Source organism: Syngnathus scovelli, chromosome 14 (genome assembly GCF_024217435.2).
Source record: "Syngnathus scovelli strain Florida chromosome 14, RoL_Ssco_1.2, whole genome shotgun sequence".
NCBI lineage: Eukaryota > Metazoa > Chordata > Actinopteri > Syngnathiformes > Syngnathidae > Syngnathus > Syngnathus scovelli.
The window spans coordinates 14,256,194-14,273,021 of record NC_090860.1 but is presented as its reverse complement, the minus strand read 5'-3'; the positions used below and the strand labels follow the sequence as shown (position 1 = coordinate 14,273,021).

Here is a 16,828-nt window from a genome sequence, read left to right as displayed (position 1 = left end):
GGACACATTTGTAAGACGTACGTTTACTTCCGGTAGCGCAACGTGCGTTGTGTGCAGCTCACCGGTGTTTTACGTGAATTCGGCCGCTTTGTCAAAGTTTCAAAATGCAGATATCAAGTGTGAACGATGTCAAAATTTATAATTTAAGCTATGGAAAGTCACTTCCAGAGGTAAGAAGCACAAGTTGACATTTTTAGCTCAGCAGCTATCCACACTTATAAATGTTTTGGAAATGTGTTCAGTTAATTTCTCATATTTTCTAACGTTATCCGTCAAACTAGTTCCATTCAAACAATGAAATGAGCAAAGCATCGGTGTATTAAAAACATTTTTTTGACCATCCAGTGGCTGTCAGACCGTAAGAAAAGACAATTGCAAAAGAGCGATGTTGGTAAGTTGTACATGTAATAATAAGCATGTCCTTAAAAAGTTTTGATATGTCACAATTTTTTTTTTTGTACTTTTAAGACATCCAGCGCAGGATTGAGCTCATCCAGGACTTTGAGATGCCCACAGTGTGCACATCCATAAAGGTTTCCAGAGATGGACAGTTCATTCTGGCAGCAGGTAATGGTCAAAAGTAGAAATTCTTTTACATGTTGTTAAACATAAACATGACAAAAGATGCAGCCATACTCTATCCAATCAAATGGTATTATGATCATGAAAATGCAAAATTGAAATAATGATGAAATGTGATTGCCCAGCCCTAATCTGCATGATGTTTGTAGGGACTTACAAGCCAAGGATTCGATGTTATGACACCTACCATCTTTCATTGAAGTTTGAACGCTGCTTGGATTCTGACGGTAAACAAAAATTCACATAATGTTAATGCTCATTACATTAACAGCCACATTTTCATTTGTTTTCTGTCCTTCCCTTAGTTGTGACGTTTGACATACTGTCTGATGACTACTCAAAGGTAATTGTGGAATATTTAATTTGATGTTTTTTTTGTTTTACACGTGTAATTGATCTTACGTTGTTTTGTTATTCTCCTTTTGTCCTCAGCTTGTGTTTCTGCGCACCGACCGTTATGTGGAGTTTCATTCCCAGCACGGTCACTACTACAAAACAAGGATTCCAAAATTTGGTCGGGATTTTTCTTACCATTACCCCTCTTGTGACCTTTATTTCGTTGGCTGTAGGTGAGTAAACTTTCGATAGCTGTCAGATTTCAAGACACTACTCAGACACATTCTAATGCTTCTTTTTCATCCAGTTCAGACATCTATAGACTGAATCTTGAACAAGGTCGCTTCCTCAACTCACTTCAAACAGATGCTGTGTGAGTGTACCAAAGCATTTAGGAGTAAAAACAATTGTTTACACTTTGCATTAAGTGTCAATGCTTCTTCTTTCTGTTCCATCCTATTTTTGCCTTGACAACAACCAGGGAGCACACAGTATGTGATATCAACCCTGTCCATTATTTGTTTGCCAGTGGAACATCTGAGGTACGTTTATTCTCATTTCATAAAAAACTTATTTTATTCCAACTCATCATTTAACACAGGAAGACGCTCTTCAGAAGGCTAATTGCCATGTTTATTCAGTAAAAAACATTGGAATTGTTTCTTAAGTCATTCACATTTCTTGAGCTGGTAATATCCCTTGTTTGGTTTTTAGGGAAAGGTGGAATGCTGGGACCCTCGCGTGCGGAAGCGAGTGGGCCTTCTGGACTGCGCGCTGAGCAGCCTCACAGAAGGAATGGAGTACGTAGAAATGCAGTTTTGACATTACTCATAGATGGCTGTCTTTTTTTTTGCCATTCATCTAATTAGATGTGACCATTCTGTCCCGTTCATTGTGTTGTTTGCAGAGTTCAGAGTTTGCCCTCAATTAGTGCGCTGAAGTTCAACGGCTCGCTCACTATGGCAGTGGGCACCAGCACGGGACAGGTATGCGAGAATATCCATCAATGGCTGATGTTAAGAAGCCTTAGAGTAAAAGATTGTATCTTCACCTCCCCTTGCACACCTCAAAGAGTGAAATACATTGACCATTGTGTTCCTCACCGAAGGTGCTGTTGTATGACCTGCGCTCCAGCCAACCGCTGCTGGTGAAAGACCACTTCTATAACCTGCCCATCAAGTCTCTCAATTTCCATGATCCGATGGACCTGGTTGTGTCAGCGGACCCTAAAATATTAAAAATCTGGAACAAAGACACTGTAAGACATGAGTAGAACAGTAGATGTGTAGAAGTTCATTGTATAAAAAAAAAAAAAAAAAATCACAGACTGCACAACATGAGTTTTGTTGTGCTCACCACAGGGCAAGGTGTTCTCCTCCATCCAGCCTGACAGCAACATTAATGATGTTTGCATGTACCCCCACTCAGGTGAGAATACCCTTCCAGTATCAAATGAAAACAAAAGAAACTAACAACTGAGAAAGCCTCCAGTCAAATTACTTTTTCACTTGAATGTGATCACTTGAATGTGTCTGTGCTGTTTTCTTTCACCACTAGATGGTGCCATGTCCCCTTGTAGGTTTGGTTAATACTATTACTTGACCCAATCATTTTGTCAGGTTGAAAGCCACATTCATTGTCTGTCACAGAAAGAGTTCCATACACTTTGGCAGTCAGAAAAAATACATATTCATACCTTAAACACACTGCAATCTTCCAACCCATGACTAAACTGTTTATGCATAAGCTTTGATGCTTTCTATGTGTGTGTTATCTAGGTATGCTGTTCACTGCCAATGAAAATCCAAAGATGAACACATTCTATATCCCAGTGAGTGAATTTTTTTGTGTACATCCCACACTTTTTTTTTGTAGTCATATGTTGTGCGTGTAATATAATGTTCAGTCACCAATGTGACCTGACATGAGCTTTTGTGTGGGTTCAGGCGCTGGGCCCAGCACCTCGTTGGTGCTCATTCCTTGACAACCTGACAGAAGAGCTGGAGGAGAGCCCAGAGTGCACCGTGTATGACGACTACAAGTTTGTCACCCGCAAGGACCTGGATAATTTGGGTGAGATCTGCTCACATTCATTTACAGTCGGAGTGTTCTCTATATAAAGCTGTACTTGAAAGAATCAATGCTATTTATCAAATTATTAGTACCATACATTTACATTCGGTATTGCTGGTTTCTATATTCAAATGCAATGCTAAGCTTTGAACTGTGATGTTTCGGTGGCTTACATTGTACATAAGTGTTTTCAGAATCAAACCTTTGCCTTGTTTTTGATGAACACTTAGACCTACTACGCTACAGTACGTTCATGTTGGTCACCATGGTGGAACAACAAGAAAAGACGTGCTTTAATTGAATGTTTTTGTCAAACTTCTTCATGAAGTTCTTGGATGAATCACAGGTGGCTGAGCAGAGCTTCTGAGGCCTTGGGTCAAAGAAGTCCAGAGCGTGGGGGAGGGAGTCTGGAGGGCTGGGGGTTGTACCCCTGTGGAAGGGTTGAATGAACATTGGAATGCAGGCTCAGCAGTAAAGAGATCAAATGACAAGAAGCAAAGAAGTGGTTGGCTGCTGTCGAATAACGGTGGGCCGCAGTGGTGTTGATTTACTGAGGCTGTCGAACGTGGCCTGTTACGTAAGCTTAAGTAAAGAACGTGAGGCAGCCAATGCATGCTGACTCTTCTGTAACATTGAGTCACTTCAGAATGGGAAAACTCCTTCATTCAACGGGTTGATAAATGCTGCACGATGTCGCTCGTTGCATGTGAATGGCTAGGAGGGAAGGAGGGGACTGACGCAGCAGAATAACTCACTGCCATATTCATTTCAAAGTGCCTTTAGCAAATTTGAAGACACATGCTTTTGCCACTGCTCAGCCACAATATTAGTGAGTCAATTTAGTTATCCATGAAGGATTCGAAGTCAAAGACGTTTTCTTTTCAGTAACTAACAGCTTCCCTTCTGTATTTTAATGCCTGTTCTGTTTCAAAACAGACATTGAACATTGATATCATTATTTCAAAATACACAAATGCTTACTAGCTCTGTTTTTCTTGTTGTGTAGGTTTGTCTCATCTGGTGGGGTCATCCCTCCTGAGGGCGTACATGCATGGCTATTTCATGGATATCAGGCTGTATCATAAGGTACCTTGCAGTATTCCATTCCAAGGCTTTGCTGCTAAATGATTTGGGCTGAATCATTTTGGAAATATAACACTGGTCAACATTATTATTATTATTTTTTAAATGAGACATGCAAGTCAACTTTTGGCAATTTTTTTTTTTTATTCTCAGGTCAAAAGCATGGCAAATCCTTTTGCGTACGAGGAGTATCGCAAGGACAAGATCCGGCAGAAGATCGAGGAGAAGAGGACCAAGAGAGTGCCGGTTAAGGTGAGAAATTCCGACACCATGACAAGATTCTTCCAGTTCGTGTTTATAGCTCTACCACATTGTTGACCAGAGGGTGCCAAATGTCTATTTGAAGAAACAAACTTCACAGCTTTAAAAAAAAAAAAAAAGATGGAAAAAAGAACTATTGTTTCTAAGCTCTGGCTTGTTTTTTTGCTTTCGGAAGCTGCTATTTTCCGGTAATCATATTTATTGAAACAACAATGTGCCAGAGTGTGAAATTACAACTGCAGAGGAAACTTGACTTCTCATAAAACTGTAAAAAAAAAAAACAACAACTAACTATATTAAGAATGCCTTCCACTACAATCTCTTCCAGAATAGAAAATCTCGATCTAATGTTTGACAAAGACTGTTTGCCCTCAAGCATCAATGTAGCCAGAGCAACATGAAAAGTATTTTCCCATGGCAAACAATCTTCTGTCTCTCAAATGTTCCTGAGTCAGGCATTGCCCAAAGTCAACAAGGAGCTGGCTCTCAAGCTGATGGAGGAGGGCGACGACGAAGTGGAGCTGGCTTCCCGGAAAAAGAAGGGCAAGGTAGTCACATTTTGACATCAGCATTTGCCAGCGAATCCGTCATTTTTGTTTTGCCATTTTGCCATCGCAGGCCCTGCCCACCATTTTAGGCGACAACCGTTTCAAGGTGATGTTTGAAAACCCAGACTACCAGGTGGACGAGAAGAGCGAGGAGTTCCGTCTGCTCAACCCCATCGTCTCCAAAGTCAGCCAGAAGAGGAAGAAGAAGCTGCGGCTACTAGCTTCTCAGGTGATGCTGCGCTTAGCTAAACGTTGATCAGGATGCAAATGAGTGGATGCATGAATACTACAGCTTGAAATGCCTTCAAGAATGTTAATACCACCGTTTTTAGGATGCCAAGGAAGAGGAGGAGGAGGAGCAGGAGGGTCGAGTCAGCTCTGAGGAGGAAAGCTCAGATGATGACAAGAGCTGGGTGGAAGAGGTGAGGGAGCAGCGGAGATTGCTCAAGCAGGAGGACCGAGACCGCCGGCTTCAGCGAAGGAAAGACGCCGACCGCAACACGGTCTTGCTGGAGAGCAAAAGCGACGAAGGGCAGAAAAACTCCGCCGCGGCTGAGAACACGACGACGAGCCAGCCTCAGTTCTATCAGATTAAAAGCGGAGAGGAGTTCCGCGGTTTTAACGACCTCTCCCGCAAGCAGAAGCTACAGAAGTATGTCCTATTCCCTCAAGGATTTGATTCGGAAAGTCATACAAAGTTTATCAACATGAAATACTTCAAATGCGCATTTATTATCCCTGCTCAATGAAAACGTTTGTTTGTTTGTGCGTACCTCAGGACATCCCTCGAGGAACGACTAAAGTTAGAGGAGTACTCTGGAACCAGCAGCGTGGCTGACACCACAGTGGGCAGCAAGCAGCTGACTTTTACACTGAAAAAGGTAAATATATGTATGTCACAGGTTACAAAAGGACCCCGTGGTATTTACTTTGCAATGATTTGCCGTGATGCTGTTGAATGAGGGATACTTTTAGTTCGACTGGCTACATCAATTTCTCAGTGGTGAAGAAAAGGCCAAAGAGCCAGACCCAGAAGACAATCTGGCTCAAACTCTAAACCAATATTTGCCTACGTCTGCCAAGTACTTGAATAAAAACAAAACAAAATAACAAGCGCGCAACAGCGGTACAATAACAAGAGTCTCGTGTGTATGCGGCAGTCGGAACGGCAACAGAAGCAGCAGCAGGCGGAACGGGACCACCACGAAGAGAGGAAGAAGCTGAGGCGCTCGGCGGGACACCTAAGCAGCGCCCGCGGGAGGGGAAGAGGAAGAGGAAGGGGAAGGGGACGCCACTGAGCACCATCTGCAGCTGCCGGCCCGCAAGTCAAAGTCACACCAATTAAACAGATGTCTGAAATAGCGGAAGATTGTTGTTTTTAGTAGCTCTTGTGTCAAGTGACCAAGGATAAAAATGGCATTGTTATTTTATCATGGGAAACGCTTTTTGCTGGACTATCAGCATTTGCGTTTATTTTTTCAATGCATTTTTAATCATAGTATTTGTGAATCGTTTTCTAACTGACCGAGCTATATTTGGAGATTCTTCTTCTTCTTTCCTGGACTGTATATTGCAATAATTATTTGTGAATGTTTGATGAAATATTCTGTATTGTTTTCAGTGCCAAAACTAAATCCAGGCTCCTGGAGCAAGTCAAACAAATCTTTTTGCCCATTCTCTTTGCCAACCAGAGTTGGTATTCTTTGTTGCAGTTAAGCACCTACTTGCGTCAGCAGTGAAAGAAGGGGAGGAGAGAAATGTGAGTGTTTTCTCTTTTCCCCCCGTCATCAACTGCAGTTCTTGGAAACTCACTCACTGCTTGTGTCTCCTCCCCCAATGCGATGGGTGGCGTGAACTCCTTTCGTGTGCGTGAGTTGAGCGGGGGATTGTAGAACCATGCCTGGACCTCCCCTACTCACACTCATTACCATCAAGCTTAACTTGATGAGCTTGTCAATGAGGAATTCATTGCGTGTACAAACAATGGACGGTATGGACATTTGTTATAAAAGCGCCAGCTTGTAATGTAAGGTATGCAATATTGAAGTTGAACAAGAAGTGAAAATGGGTTAGTTAAGAATGAATCTAAAATATTGGGAAATTTGTTTGGTTTTCTGTGCTTCACCATGACGACAGACTGCCGTCTGCGAGAAGTGGGTCAAGCTGCACTGGCACAAAGAATATGGGAAAAGATGAGGCTTTTAATGGAATTTGGAAGTGCAGTGCACGCCATTCAACCACCTAACCTAATCAGCAATCAGGAGGTTATGTTTTGTACCGTGCTACTCGTCTAGTTCCGTAATTGAGTCAAAAAGCCATGGCATGACAACAAAAGTATAAATATTGACATCGTGACAATATCCTATGTATTTTCAAAGTAACTTGTCAAATGTCTGTGCGGGTCATCCCTGGAATTATTTTTTTTAATTTTCCCTCCACTTTTTTCAGGCCCTACTGTTCAGAGTGAAGCCGTAAAGCTGTACGTCAATCTGTGTTCTTTCTCCAAAAAGGATCAAAGCAGTCAAATGTGCTGATGTCGACAGTTTGCTGATCTTTCAGACCACCCTACCAGAAAGGCGCAAAAAATGTCTCCGTGAAAATGAGGTCAATTTTTTTTTTTCTGTCAATGCATTGCCAAGCAAACTATCTCCCAGGAACTCAACATTTAAAGGAAAGGCCAATATAATCAGTAGAAAATAAACAAATCGTTGGTACTTGATATTTATTGGAGTGAATTGGGCTGGTTGGGAAGCTTCAACTATGTCTGAAATTGATTTGAATTGTTTTTTCCCAGTTCCTACAAAGTGAACGTAAATAAAACAAAAAGAGCAACTAATTTAGCGCATTAATTGTTGGAACAACAGTTGTCACATCATAATAACAATTGTTTTCATTAAAAGCAGGGTTACTGGGAGCCAGGCAACCTATTATTAGTGGAAATAAATAGCCCTGTCATCGCAATATTTGCAGATTTAATACAACTGAACAATGGTTGGCAGTCACGTTTGCTTGTTTTTAAGAGTGGCTATCTGGGTGAAGTATGTTGTATCCAGAGAATTTTAATTGGATTAAGTTATCCGTGCGGCGATATGCTGCCTGAGGCTCTGCATGCAAATCAAGCATTCAATTCAACATGATAAATGGATCACAGTTAAAGCAGTGAGTAAACACCACGAATAACAAATTCTAATTTGAGTCCAGCGCCAGACAGACAAGTTGCCGTCTTCTAAGTAGCAGTCTGGGCCAGTCAAGTGCTTAAGTACAATCAGGTCAAGACTTACTGGGTTTTACCTGCTGTCATTTTTAACCTCTGACCTCCCTGACCGATTTAACAGGATAACCGAAGCACTCCTGACGTTGTTGACAGCCGCTCTACGGAACGTAACTAAAAGCCCATTAGACGTATCAGCTGTAAAATGTGTGTCCACTTACTCCAACAAAGGACTGTTCGTGTTGATAAGTGAGAGCTAAAAAAATGGCAAAGCCAGGTTCTGCAATATTCTTGCATTTCTCCAGGGATTGTCATCCTTGTCTTTTACGCATCCTTGCATAAGCCAGGTCTCGATCCTTACTAGCAAATGACTCTAACAAATGTTTACACAGGTCAAGACTTTAGAAGAGTTGCGAGAGCGAGAGAGGGGCGAGGGGAAACACCTCATCCTGGTTTTACTATTTATATCATTACTGGTCTTGTGATTTGAACCAAAACATACCAACGATGCGCTTGCAAATTCATTAGTGCTCAATCGTGGCCACACTTCCTGCAGACTTGTTTCACTGCAGCCACCCTCAGTTCCTGATAGAGAGCGTTGGATAACTCACTGAACTCACCACTATTGATTGTTTTTATTTCAAAACATTTGAGTTTCCGTGTGGTGTGTTTATATGTTCAATCAATCAAATGTCAAGTAAGATGATACCTTTCCAACACATGCAATGACTTCATTCTTCCCAACCACAAAACATGCCCCAAGGTTGATCCAACTCTTGCGAGATTGCGCTTACGTGCCCAAGAAAGGGATCAAGCGCAAAGTGAGAACATCTCAACACAATTTGCCAGAACGCATCACTTCATCACCCATCACAAAAAAAAAAAAAGCGATAATACATTGTTTCTCTTGTCCCCTTCTTCCACCATGCTGATGTGGGGGGGGGACAAGTCCAAACCGGTTCTAACGTGGATGGGAGGCCGGTTTCAGCTGGCTATGTTGCCATAGCAACGAGCTCCCTATAAATTCAGGACGGGACATCCGCTGCTACCAGTTCGCCTTCAGTCTCAGTCAAGTAGAGGAGTATCGCAGGCTGCGGCTCCGTTGTCTGGAGGAAAAACCTTTCTTTTTTTACACCCCAGCGGGTCTAATGGACAAACTCTTTGTAAATGCTTTTTAAGGTAAGAAGTCAAATGTGTGTGTGTGTTTTTTTTTTTTGTGGTACTTTTGTTGTACGGACATTTTAGCTAGCACGTGAGAATGAATGGGCTCTTAACACCCCCTGTGGTGACGTTTTCCCCCAATTTGAATTCGACGGCTTACTGATCATCAAACATGTTGAAATATGAGGATTAATTAGAAAGTTAAAGTAAGACTGTTACTGGGTACCTGCAGTTTGTTGCTTGCTAGTTAACCGTCAATGGACACGTATTGCGAATTAGGCGTTAACCTGATGAGGATGACGTGTTGATTTTTTTTTTTTTCTTAGCTTTCGCAATACCTTTTAATGAAGCGTGCAATGTGAGTCACGCCTAAGATCACCTCTTGTGTTAAGGGGACATCAGCCGCATGGCATAGAAAACGGAACCGGCATAGTGACGTTTACGTAATTCGTTCATCTTCCATTTGTTCGTTTTGATGTCGTTCAAAGATAAAGGGCGTGGCTTTTCGGCGATTGGAGGGAATCGATCCTGGGCGGAGCCAATTTTTTTTTATTTTTTTTTTTTTTATTTTTTTTTTTTTTTATTAATGCGTAACGGTGTCGAGTTCTACTGACTCCGTAAAGGTATTTTTTCCACTATTGCGACGTTGCATAACTCATCAGTGTACATTTGTTAGCCTTATTTGAATGGCTATTCGGTAAAACATATTCTTAGACTGCAGAAGATGTTTTCCCCCTAAAATGAGGCAATAATTGTAAAAATGTCTTATCTTTTCTCAGAATCATCACTCCAGGAGAATTCACTCTGATTGCTCAACAGGCCCTGGCCTTGAGGCTTATTTAAAGGGTTTTAACTTCACTGGTGAGCCACCTTGGGTCTCCTGCACCCAAAGAAATTCCATCTCTTTGTATTCAAGTAAGTGCTCCATTCCACTTTTTTTTTTTTTTTGCCACAAGCACAGTAGTCGACATTAACAATTACCGTAACATTCTTCCAGATTTCTGAGTGACCATTTAAAGGGCTTCTTGCAACCATGAATACGGCCGAGGTTGATTTCTCTTTCCTTGAGGAGGGCTTTTCTGCCAAGGATATTGTTGAGCAGAAGATCAATGAGTCATCCATGACGGTAAGTTCCTGTCCTGAGGATAAACATGCTTGCTTTTGCTGCCCTTATTATGCGTGTCAAACCATTGTGCTCCCTCCCATCTTGCAGGATGACAGGGATGCCTTCTATGTGTGTGACCTGGGGGATGTTTTGAAGAAACACTTGCGTTGGGCAAGGGCACTTCCTCGTGTCTCTCCTTTCTATGCGGTCAAATGCAATGACAGCAGTGTTGTTTTGACAACATTGGCGTCACTGGGAACTGGTTTTGACTGTGCCAGCAAGGTGATTATTGGGGAAAGAGGTGACATGTGGATGGATTTTTCAGCAGCATTCATAAGAGCTAGTGACAATTTGTTTGTTTCTCTTCCGCTCCCCCAGACCGAGATCCAGCTGGTTCAGTCTCTGGGAGTAGATCCGAGCAGAATCATCTACGCCAACCCTTGCAAGCAGGTGTCTCAGATCAAGTATGCTTCTGCCCACGGGGTCCAGATGATGACTTTTGACAGTGAAATGGAGCTGATGAAAGTTGCTCGCTGTCATAACAATGCCAAGTATGACTTTTACTCAACGCCGTTGAGCTTTGTGCCTTATTGGTCTCGTCCTCAACTCCTTTTTTGCATTGTTTTCCAGGTTGGTGCTGCGTATTGCCACCGATGACTCCAAGGCAGTTTGCCGCCTCAGTATCAAGTTTGGGGCCCAACTTAAAGCATGTCGAGGGCTTCTGGAGAGGGCCAAGGAACTGGCTTTGGATGTGATCGGCGTCAGCTTCCACGTCGGCAGTGGCTGCACTGATGCTGAGGCCTACAAGCAAGCTATTGCAGATGCCCGCTGTGTCTTTGATATAGGGGTGAGTGAAGACTTTAATACACTAGATATGAGATCCAACTGGTGTCAATAAGTAAAGTGAGGACCCAAAGGTTTTAAGTCTTGATGTGGCTTTTGTTGATTGAGTTAATTGTGTCCAGTGAAGTGCATTGTAAAAATGAACTCCCTACCTTTTCTAGCATGATCTGGGCTTCTGCATGAACCTTTTGGACATCGGAGGGGGTTTTCCTGGTTCCGAAGACACGGAGCTCAAATTTGAAGAGGTATCTTTCTTTTTTTGTTTCCATAGTAAAAGTTCTTGAGCGTCGACTTTGCCAAAGTTGTCTTATTTACCTGACAAAACAATCTGACTATGTAGATCACTGCGGTAATCAACCCAGCCCTGGACAAGTATTTCCCCGCTGACACCGGTGTGAGGATCATCGCAGAACCGGGTCGCTTTTACGTGGCCTCGGCTTACACCCTGGTTGTTAACATTATCGCCAAAAAGGTCCTCATGGATGACGAGTCAGGTTCTGATGGTAAGTTTGCAGATTGTTTATCCCCCCAGACATGCACTGCTATTTGTGACCTCTTGTCTCGGTGGTCAAATTGAGTTTCCTATTTTTGTGACAGAGGAAGATGAAGGTACGAGTGACAGAAGCCTCATGTACTATGTCAACGATGGAGTGTATGGATCCTTCAACTGTATTCTGTATGACCACGCTCATTGTCTGCCAACCTTGCACAAGGTAAGCTGAAAGCAAACTTGACTATTTGGCAAGAAGATGACACCAACAGTGTTATTTTTGTCTGCTATACGTTCCTAGAAGTCCAAGCCAGATGAGGCCATGTATCCCTGCAGTATTTGGGGACCAACATGCGATGGCCTTGACCGTATCGTGGAGCAGTGTAACCTGCCCGACATGCACGTTGGCGACTGGCTGCTCTTCGAGAACATGGGGGCCTACACTGTGGCGGCTTCTTCCACGTTCAATGGCTTCCAGAAGCCTGACATTCACTATGTCATTTCGCGGCCAGCTTGGTGAGTTCTACAAGCTTGAATGTATGGCGCGGTGCAGAAGCTAATTTTATCTGCGGTCATGTTGCTGTTCTAGGAAACATGTGCAGCAAATCTGCTCCCAGGGCCTGCCGGTTCCTGCGGGCACCTGCACACTTGATGTTCCAGCCTGCTGTGGAAGAGAGAGTAACTTGGAGATTCCCGTTAAGCCCCCTCAGGCTCATGTGCTTTAAAGGCAACATGATTCACAAGAAATCATTTGCTTTTAATAAAGCAACAGGTTTTTTTTTTTTTTTTTTTTTTTTTTTTTTTTTTTCTTCCGTCTTGTGACAAATCTCGGCCAGTTATTTGGAGGAGAGAGGGATATAGTGTTGTAAACATTTCTATGTGGCGGTGAATAATTAGCTGGTTGCTTGGATGGTTTTATGAAATAATGGCTGCTATTAATGCATGTTGAATGGTTCCATCTTTTTTCATGTATAAAATAAACATTACATTGTCTTACTGTTCAGGAAGTAATGTCAAGTCTTAACATTCATTGCGGACTTGTTTCCATCAAACTTCTTGCTGAAACCAATCATTTTAATTCATGTGTAGTGTGTTAAATAAATCTTAACCTATACCATTTATCCACAGGGACTCAAAAGACACTTCTGCCTCTCTTCTCCTCAGATCATTTAATTTAATTTTTGTGCTTATTTTCTGGAGAACGCAGAACATGTAGGTTGTAAAACGGATGGGATTGCAAATTCATGACGCTTTCCTATGGAAACTTGTGGAAGTTTTTGTATTTTTGTAATAAAGTGGTGCAGAACTGAATGATTTGTTGAATAAAAAATGTGTTCAAACTTCTTGATGGTTAATTCTGGCGACGTGTACAACCCTAAGGCAAATGATTGAATAGCGCCGTCTCGTGGCTGAATGGTGCAAGTGCTCCTAGGGAAACCCGTCAGTTTTGTTTTTCTTAATTCTGTTGGACCACAATTAAAATTGAACATCTAATTTCCATTGGTTGATTTTCATAGAATTTTATTTATTACCTTTTCAAACAATTGCCTGAGTCATGTTCTATCCATGATCACTATTTTTCATTAACAGAGGTGTGTGAGTTCAGATCATTTAACAAGAGCAATCCCTTTCCTCTCATAATGCTTCCTGATATATTCCACGATGGCTTTCTCATCATTTATTTCCTTCTTAAACACCATAATGTAGCACTTGGGCGCCAAGTGACAGCAAAGAATGCTGTAGCTCGAAATGAGAATGGCAGCACTCTCAATGGCTTGCTTGTATGCCCCAAACAAATTGATGTAGATGGGGATGAAGAGGATCCAAACAATCAAATACAGCAGCATGCTAACGGTGATCAAACTTGCATTTTTGTACAGATCTGGCAACTGCTTCCCTTTGAATGCAAACAGGAAACAAATCAGGGCCAATAGTGCATTGTAGGCTAACATGGCTATGAAGAATTCAATGGAGCCTTTATTGCACTGCAACAGGATGGTCCTGCTTAAATGCCTCTGTGTTGGATATGGAGGGTAAAGGCAGAGCCACGGCACACACAAAGCCACCTGGATCCCGGAGATCACGGCCACCACAGCCACCGGCTGGTTGACCTTGTTCAAACAGGACTTGGTCTTCACATTAAACTGAAAACCCACTAAGATCTGCAACAGGTTTGCCAGAATACAGGAGATGCACAGAGAAAAGGCGATTCCAAAGAGCGGCATGCCAATCATGCAGGAGGCCGCTGTGGGTTTCCCCGGAAAGCTCAAGGTAAGGCCGAAACATGTTAGCAAAGAAAAGAGCTCCAAAAAGCACAAGTAGCCTCCCACAGCCTTCACTACGGGAGTGCCACAATGCATGGCAAACAAGACGGCAAACGCAAGCGTTAGAAGAATGCCCAAGGCTTCCAAAATACTCAACAAGATAATGAAGGGATCGGACCAGACCAGGAAGTCTATTTTTTTCTTCAAGCATTCATTCCTCTGTGGAGATGAATACTCGTTGTCTCGACAGCGTCTGCACTCTGCACCTGGAGGAGCAAAAAAACAAAAAAAGTAAGTACACCGCCTTGAAAAAATTGACATGATTGTGTCCTGCATCAACATCTGCTCTGAGCATATTATTCTAACTCTTACTGAAGAAACATACGCCCTCTAGGGGTGAGACGAAACCTCTACACTTACCTTGTTCTGTGGAATATTCTCCCTCAGCACATGGAACGCAATCACTGCAGCATTGCAACTTGACATTCTGCTTCTTCAATTCTTGTCCAGGTTTGCATGTTTTAGAGCAATTGTAAGCTGTTAACTGTTTAAGAAGCCCAAAGAATCAGAAAGTAGGAGGTCTAGTCATGATTTTTGGCCCATGATAAAAACTTACCTTTACACTATGCATTTTTCGCACAATGTCCTGTGGGACCACCACTTTTCCATTTGGCCAGTATTCTCCAATGATTTGGATGATTTTATTTTGTGTCGTGTTCCAGTATAAAATGTCATATCCTAAACTGGGGTCGCCATTACTATCAAAAAATAAATGGGTTGTTTCCACAGTGAAGTTGACCTTCTTTATCGCCATGAGAAGCTATAGAAAGAAAGATGAGCAAAAGTTAAGTATTGACCTTAAAGGTTTGTGATAAGAGTCGCTCGCGTTTGCATTGACAAATGTTTTCAGTGGCATTGCTCTTGAGGAATGAATTTATCAGTTGTGCTTGAGAAGAATGAAGAAAATGTTTTTGAGAGACTTGTTGACATATTGACATTGAGAAGCCACTGGAAGGGCTTGAATTCACCGATGCTGCTTGTTATGACATCTTCCTGTTTGCTTCTTTAGCTACATAAAATCATTCAGGAAGAATTCTATCGGATGCTTGCTTTTTAAAGATATAAACAGTCGTTGTAAAATGAAAAAAAAAAATACACCCATTACCTCCAAGGCTGTGAAGTCATTTTGACGTTTACACTTTTGATGGTCACATTCCATTAAGCGTCTGATCCCCTCAACGATGACTTGTACTGCTAAATAGATATTATAAGTTTCATCTTCATCCAAATGACTGGCCAAGCATTTTATATCCACACATTGACCAGTCTCTTGAATGCTGTTTGTTAATATACAAGCTCTGTCTTCCCCTGACCCATTGGAACAAAACGGGTAATGATTCAAGTGATAATCCAGGATGCCGTTTGTTGTTCCGTTGAACATGGACATAAGGTAATCTTTAAATCCGGGCACTGCGTTCCGATTGGAGTTGAATCCAAATACCTGGCCGGCCATCTCAATACCAGGCAAAGTAGCTAGCATTGTCGAGGTGGACCAGGAATCACTTGCGATCCACGTTTTGTTCAGCTTGTGTTTTATAGCAGCCTCCAATATAATTTCAACATTGGGACCCTTGGTGAACATCACAATGGCTTCAGCAGTTGATTTGTTGATGTTATCCACAAGAGCCGCCAGCCTCTCGTGGGTTTTGGAATCGTTCTTGGAAAAATAACCGGGCAGAATGTCGATGAATTCGATGCAGACATCCTTCATCTCTCTGATGTTTTGTGAAAGGCGATCGCTACCGTACTTCCCATACTCATCGTCACTGCCTACGATGGCCACCGACTTCCAGTTGAATTGTTTCACCAGCTCGGCGATGGCTTTTGTCTGATATTCGTCGCTGGATATTGTTCGCAGAAATGTGGGGAACTTCAACTTCCTGCTGAGAAGCTCGCTCGTTGATGCATAGCTAATCTGTGTTGTGGAAGAATAATCCTTGTTAGTACGTATTGCTGTGCAACGGTGATAGTTTGAAATAAGTATTTCACTTAAAGGCTCAGGTGTCAAACTCAAAGGCCTTGGGCACCCATCTGGCTCCCGGCACATCATTTTAGTTCACCAAAACAAACCTTGTGCATCCACAATCTTATTAAATCAGTACCAAATTTGCAAATTGCCTTCCTTTCACAAATTAATAGCATTGAAATCTTTTTACTTTGGAAATGGGGCATGATTCAAACTACAATGGCGACCAACCTGGGAAACTGAAGCCAGAGCGACAATCCGTGACACTGCGATCGAGACCTCGGAAAACCTTTCACCAACCACTGCCATCACTTTAGGTTGCGTTAACGTTGCGTTTTGGGGAAGCAAACATCTTTGAGGGTCGGACCAGCCCTTCACAAGCTCCAGAGTGGCCCTGATGGCTAAGGTGACATCGGCACACGTGTCGTAGATGTGGTAACCCAACGTGATGTTTGGTAGAAGTTTGCGTTGGTTCACTTCTCGAATGGCATATATCATCACTTGAGATTGTAGAAATATTTGGTAGCTATAGCTAAAAAAGATAGAAAGAATAATCATATCCGTATAAGCTACATACATACTTCAATGAGGTTGTACTTACTGGGTGCAGGAGATAGGTCCAGGTATTGAGGTTCTGTTCGTTTCTAAGTGAATTGGAAAAAGTCCTCCAATAATGATGTCACCTGGAAGGTATGCATTTAGCAAATTGTGCTCTTCTGATGGGAGCACAGCCATTATACTCACAACTACACTAAAGAACAACATTCTAACTCATGTGCCTTTACATGTGCTTCCCTTGCTAAAATATGAACAGATTCCAGGACAAAAGCCTTTTATTGTCACTT

At 42.3% G+C, this 16,828-nt stretch overlaps 3 protein-coding genes across 3 annotated transcripts; 2 read left to right on the top strand and 1 right to left on the bottom strand.

The window, feature by feature from the left end:
* On the top strand, nucleotides 1-6,545 carry nol10 (nucleolar protein 10). Its single transcript, XM_049740151.2, has 21 exons — nucleotides 1-170; nucleotides 346-391; nucleotides 469-567; nucleotides 732-809; nucleotides 888-925; nucleotides 1,015-1,151; nucleotides 1,226-1,291; nucleotides 1,400-1,460; nucleotides 1,633-1,718; nucleotides 1,826-1,904; nucleotides 2,027-2,176; nucleotides 2,280-2,346; nucleotides 2,697-2,749; nucleotides 2,865-2,991; nucleotides 3,998-4,077; nucleotides 4,228-4,326; nucleotides 4,791-4,883; nucleotides 4,954-5,112; nucleotides 5,216-5,535; nucleotides 5,662-5,764; nucleotides 6,044-6,545. The coding sequence occupies exons 1-21, from the start codon at nucleotides 105-107 to the stop codon at nucleotides 6,179-6,181; spliced, it is 2,145 nt and encodes a 714-aa protein (XP_049596108.1). The 5' UTR covers nucleotides 1-104; the 3' UTR covers nucleotides 6,182-6,545.
* A 2,559-nt stretch (nucleotides 6,546-9,104) lies between these two features.
* odc1 (ornithine decarboxylase 1) lies at nucleotides 9,105-13,033 on the top strand. The gene is made up of 11 exons (XM_049740152.1): nucleotides 9,105-9,273; nucleotides 10,035-10,170; nucleotides 10,253-10,381; nucleotides 10,469-10,642; nucleotides 10,739-10,911; nucleotides 10,991-11,207; nucleotides 11,365-11,448; nucleotides 11,544-11,706; nucleotides 11,801-11,916; nucleotides 11,995-12,209; nucleotides 12,283-13,033. Exons 3-11 carry the CDS (start codon nucleotides 10,289-10,291, stop codon nucleotides 12,416-12,418), a joined length of 1,371 nt encoding a protein of 456 aa, XP_049596109.1. The 5' UTR covers nucleotides 9,105-9,273; nucleotides 10,035-10,170; nucleotides 10,253-10,288; the 3' UTR covers nucleotides 12,419-13,033.
* A 164-nt stretch (nucleotides 13,034-13,197) lies between these two features.
* LOC125980712 (G-protein coupled receptor family C group 6 member A) lies at nucleotides 13,198-16,769 on the bottom strand. The gene is made up of 6 exons (XM_049740150.2): nucleotides 16,585-16,769; nucleotides 16,215-16,515; nucleotides 15,123-15,932; nucleotides 14,574-14,777; nucleotides 14,378-14,501; nucleotides 13,198-14,223 (listed from the first exon to the last, which is right to left on the bottom strand). Exons 1-6 carry the CDS (start codon nucleotides 16,746-16,748, stop codon nucleotides 13,301-13,303), a joined length of 2,526 nt encoding a protein of 841 aa, XP_049596107.1. The 5' UTR covers nucleotides 16,749-16,769; the 3' UTR covers nucleotides 13,198-13,300.
* Nucleotides 16,770-16,828: the final 59 nt, after the last annotated feature.

Excerpts from the sequence above, each read along its gene's own strand:
- nol10 (XM_049740151.2), top strand. The coding sequence starts at position 105 with ATGCAGATATCAAGTGTGAACGATGTCAAAATTTATAATTTAAGCTAT. Across the intron at positions 171-345 it reads ATGGAAAGTCACTTCCAGAG|TGGCTGTCAGACCGTAAGAA; the intron begins GTAAGAAGCACA and ends TTGACCATCCAG. Across the intron at positions 392-468 it reads ATTGCAAAAGAGCGATGTTG|ACATCCAGCGCAGGATTGAG; the intron begins GTAAGTTGTACA and ends TGTACTTTTAAG.
- odc1 (XM_049740152.1), top strand. The coding sequence starts at position 10,289 with ATGAATACGGCCGAGGTTGATTTCTCTTTCCTTGAGGAGGGCTTTTCT. Across the intron at positions 10,643-10,738 it reads GTTTTGACTGTGCCAGCAAG|ACCGAGATCCAGCTGGTTCA; the intron begins GTGATTATTGGG and ends CCGCTCCCCCAG. Across the intron at positions 12,210-12,282 it reads GTCATTTCGCGGCCAGCTTG|GAAACATGTGCAGCAAATCT; the intron begins GTGAGTTCTACA and ends TTGCTGTTCTAG.
- LOC125980712 (XM_049740150.2), bottom strand. The coding sequence starts at position 16,748 with ATGTTGTTCTTTAGTGTAGTTGTGAGTATAATGGCTGTGCTCCCATCA. Across the intron at positions 15,933-16,214 it reads CTCTGGCTTCAGTTTCCCAG|ATTAGCTATGCATCAACGAG; the intron begins GTTGGTCGCCAT and ends TCCACAACACAG. Across the intron at positions 14,778-15,122 it reads ATGACTTCACAGCCTTGGAG|CTTCTCATGGCGATAAAGAA; the intron begins GTAATGGGTGTA and ends TTCTTTCTATAG.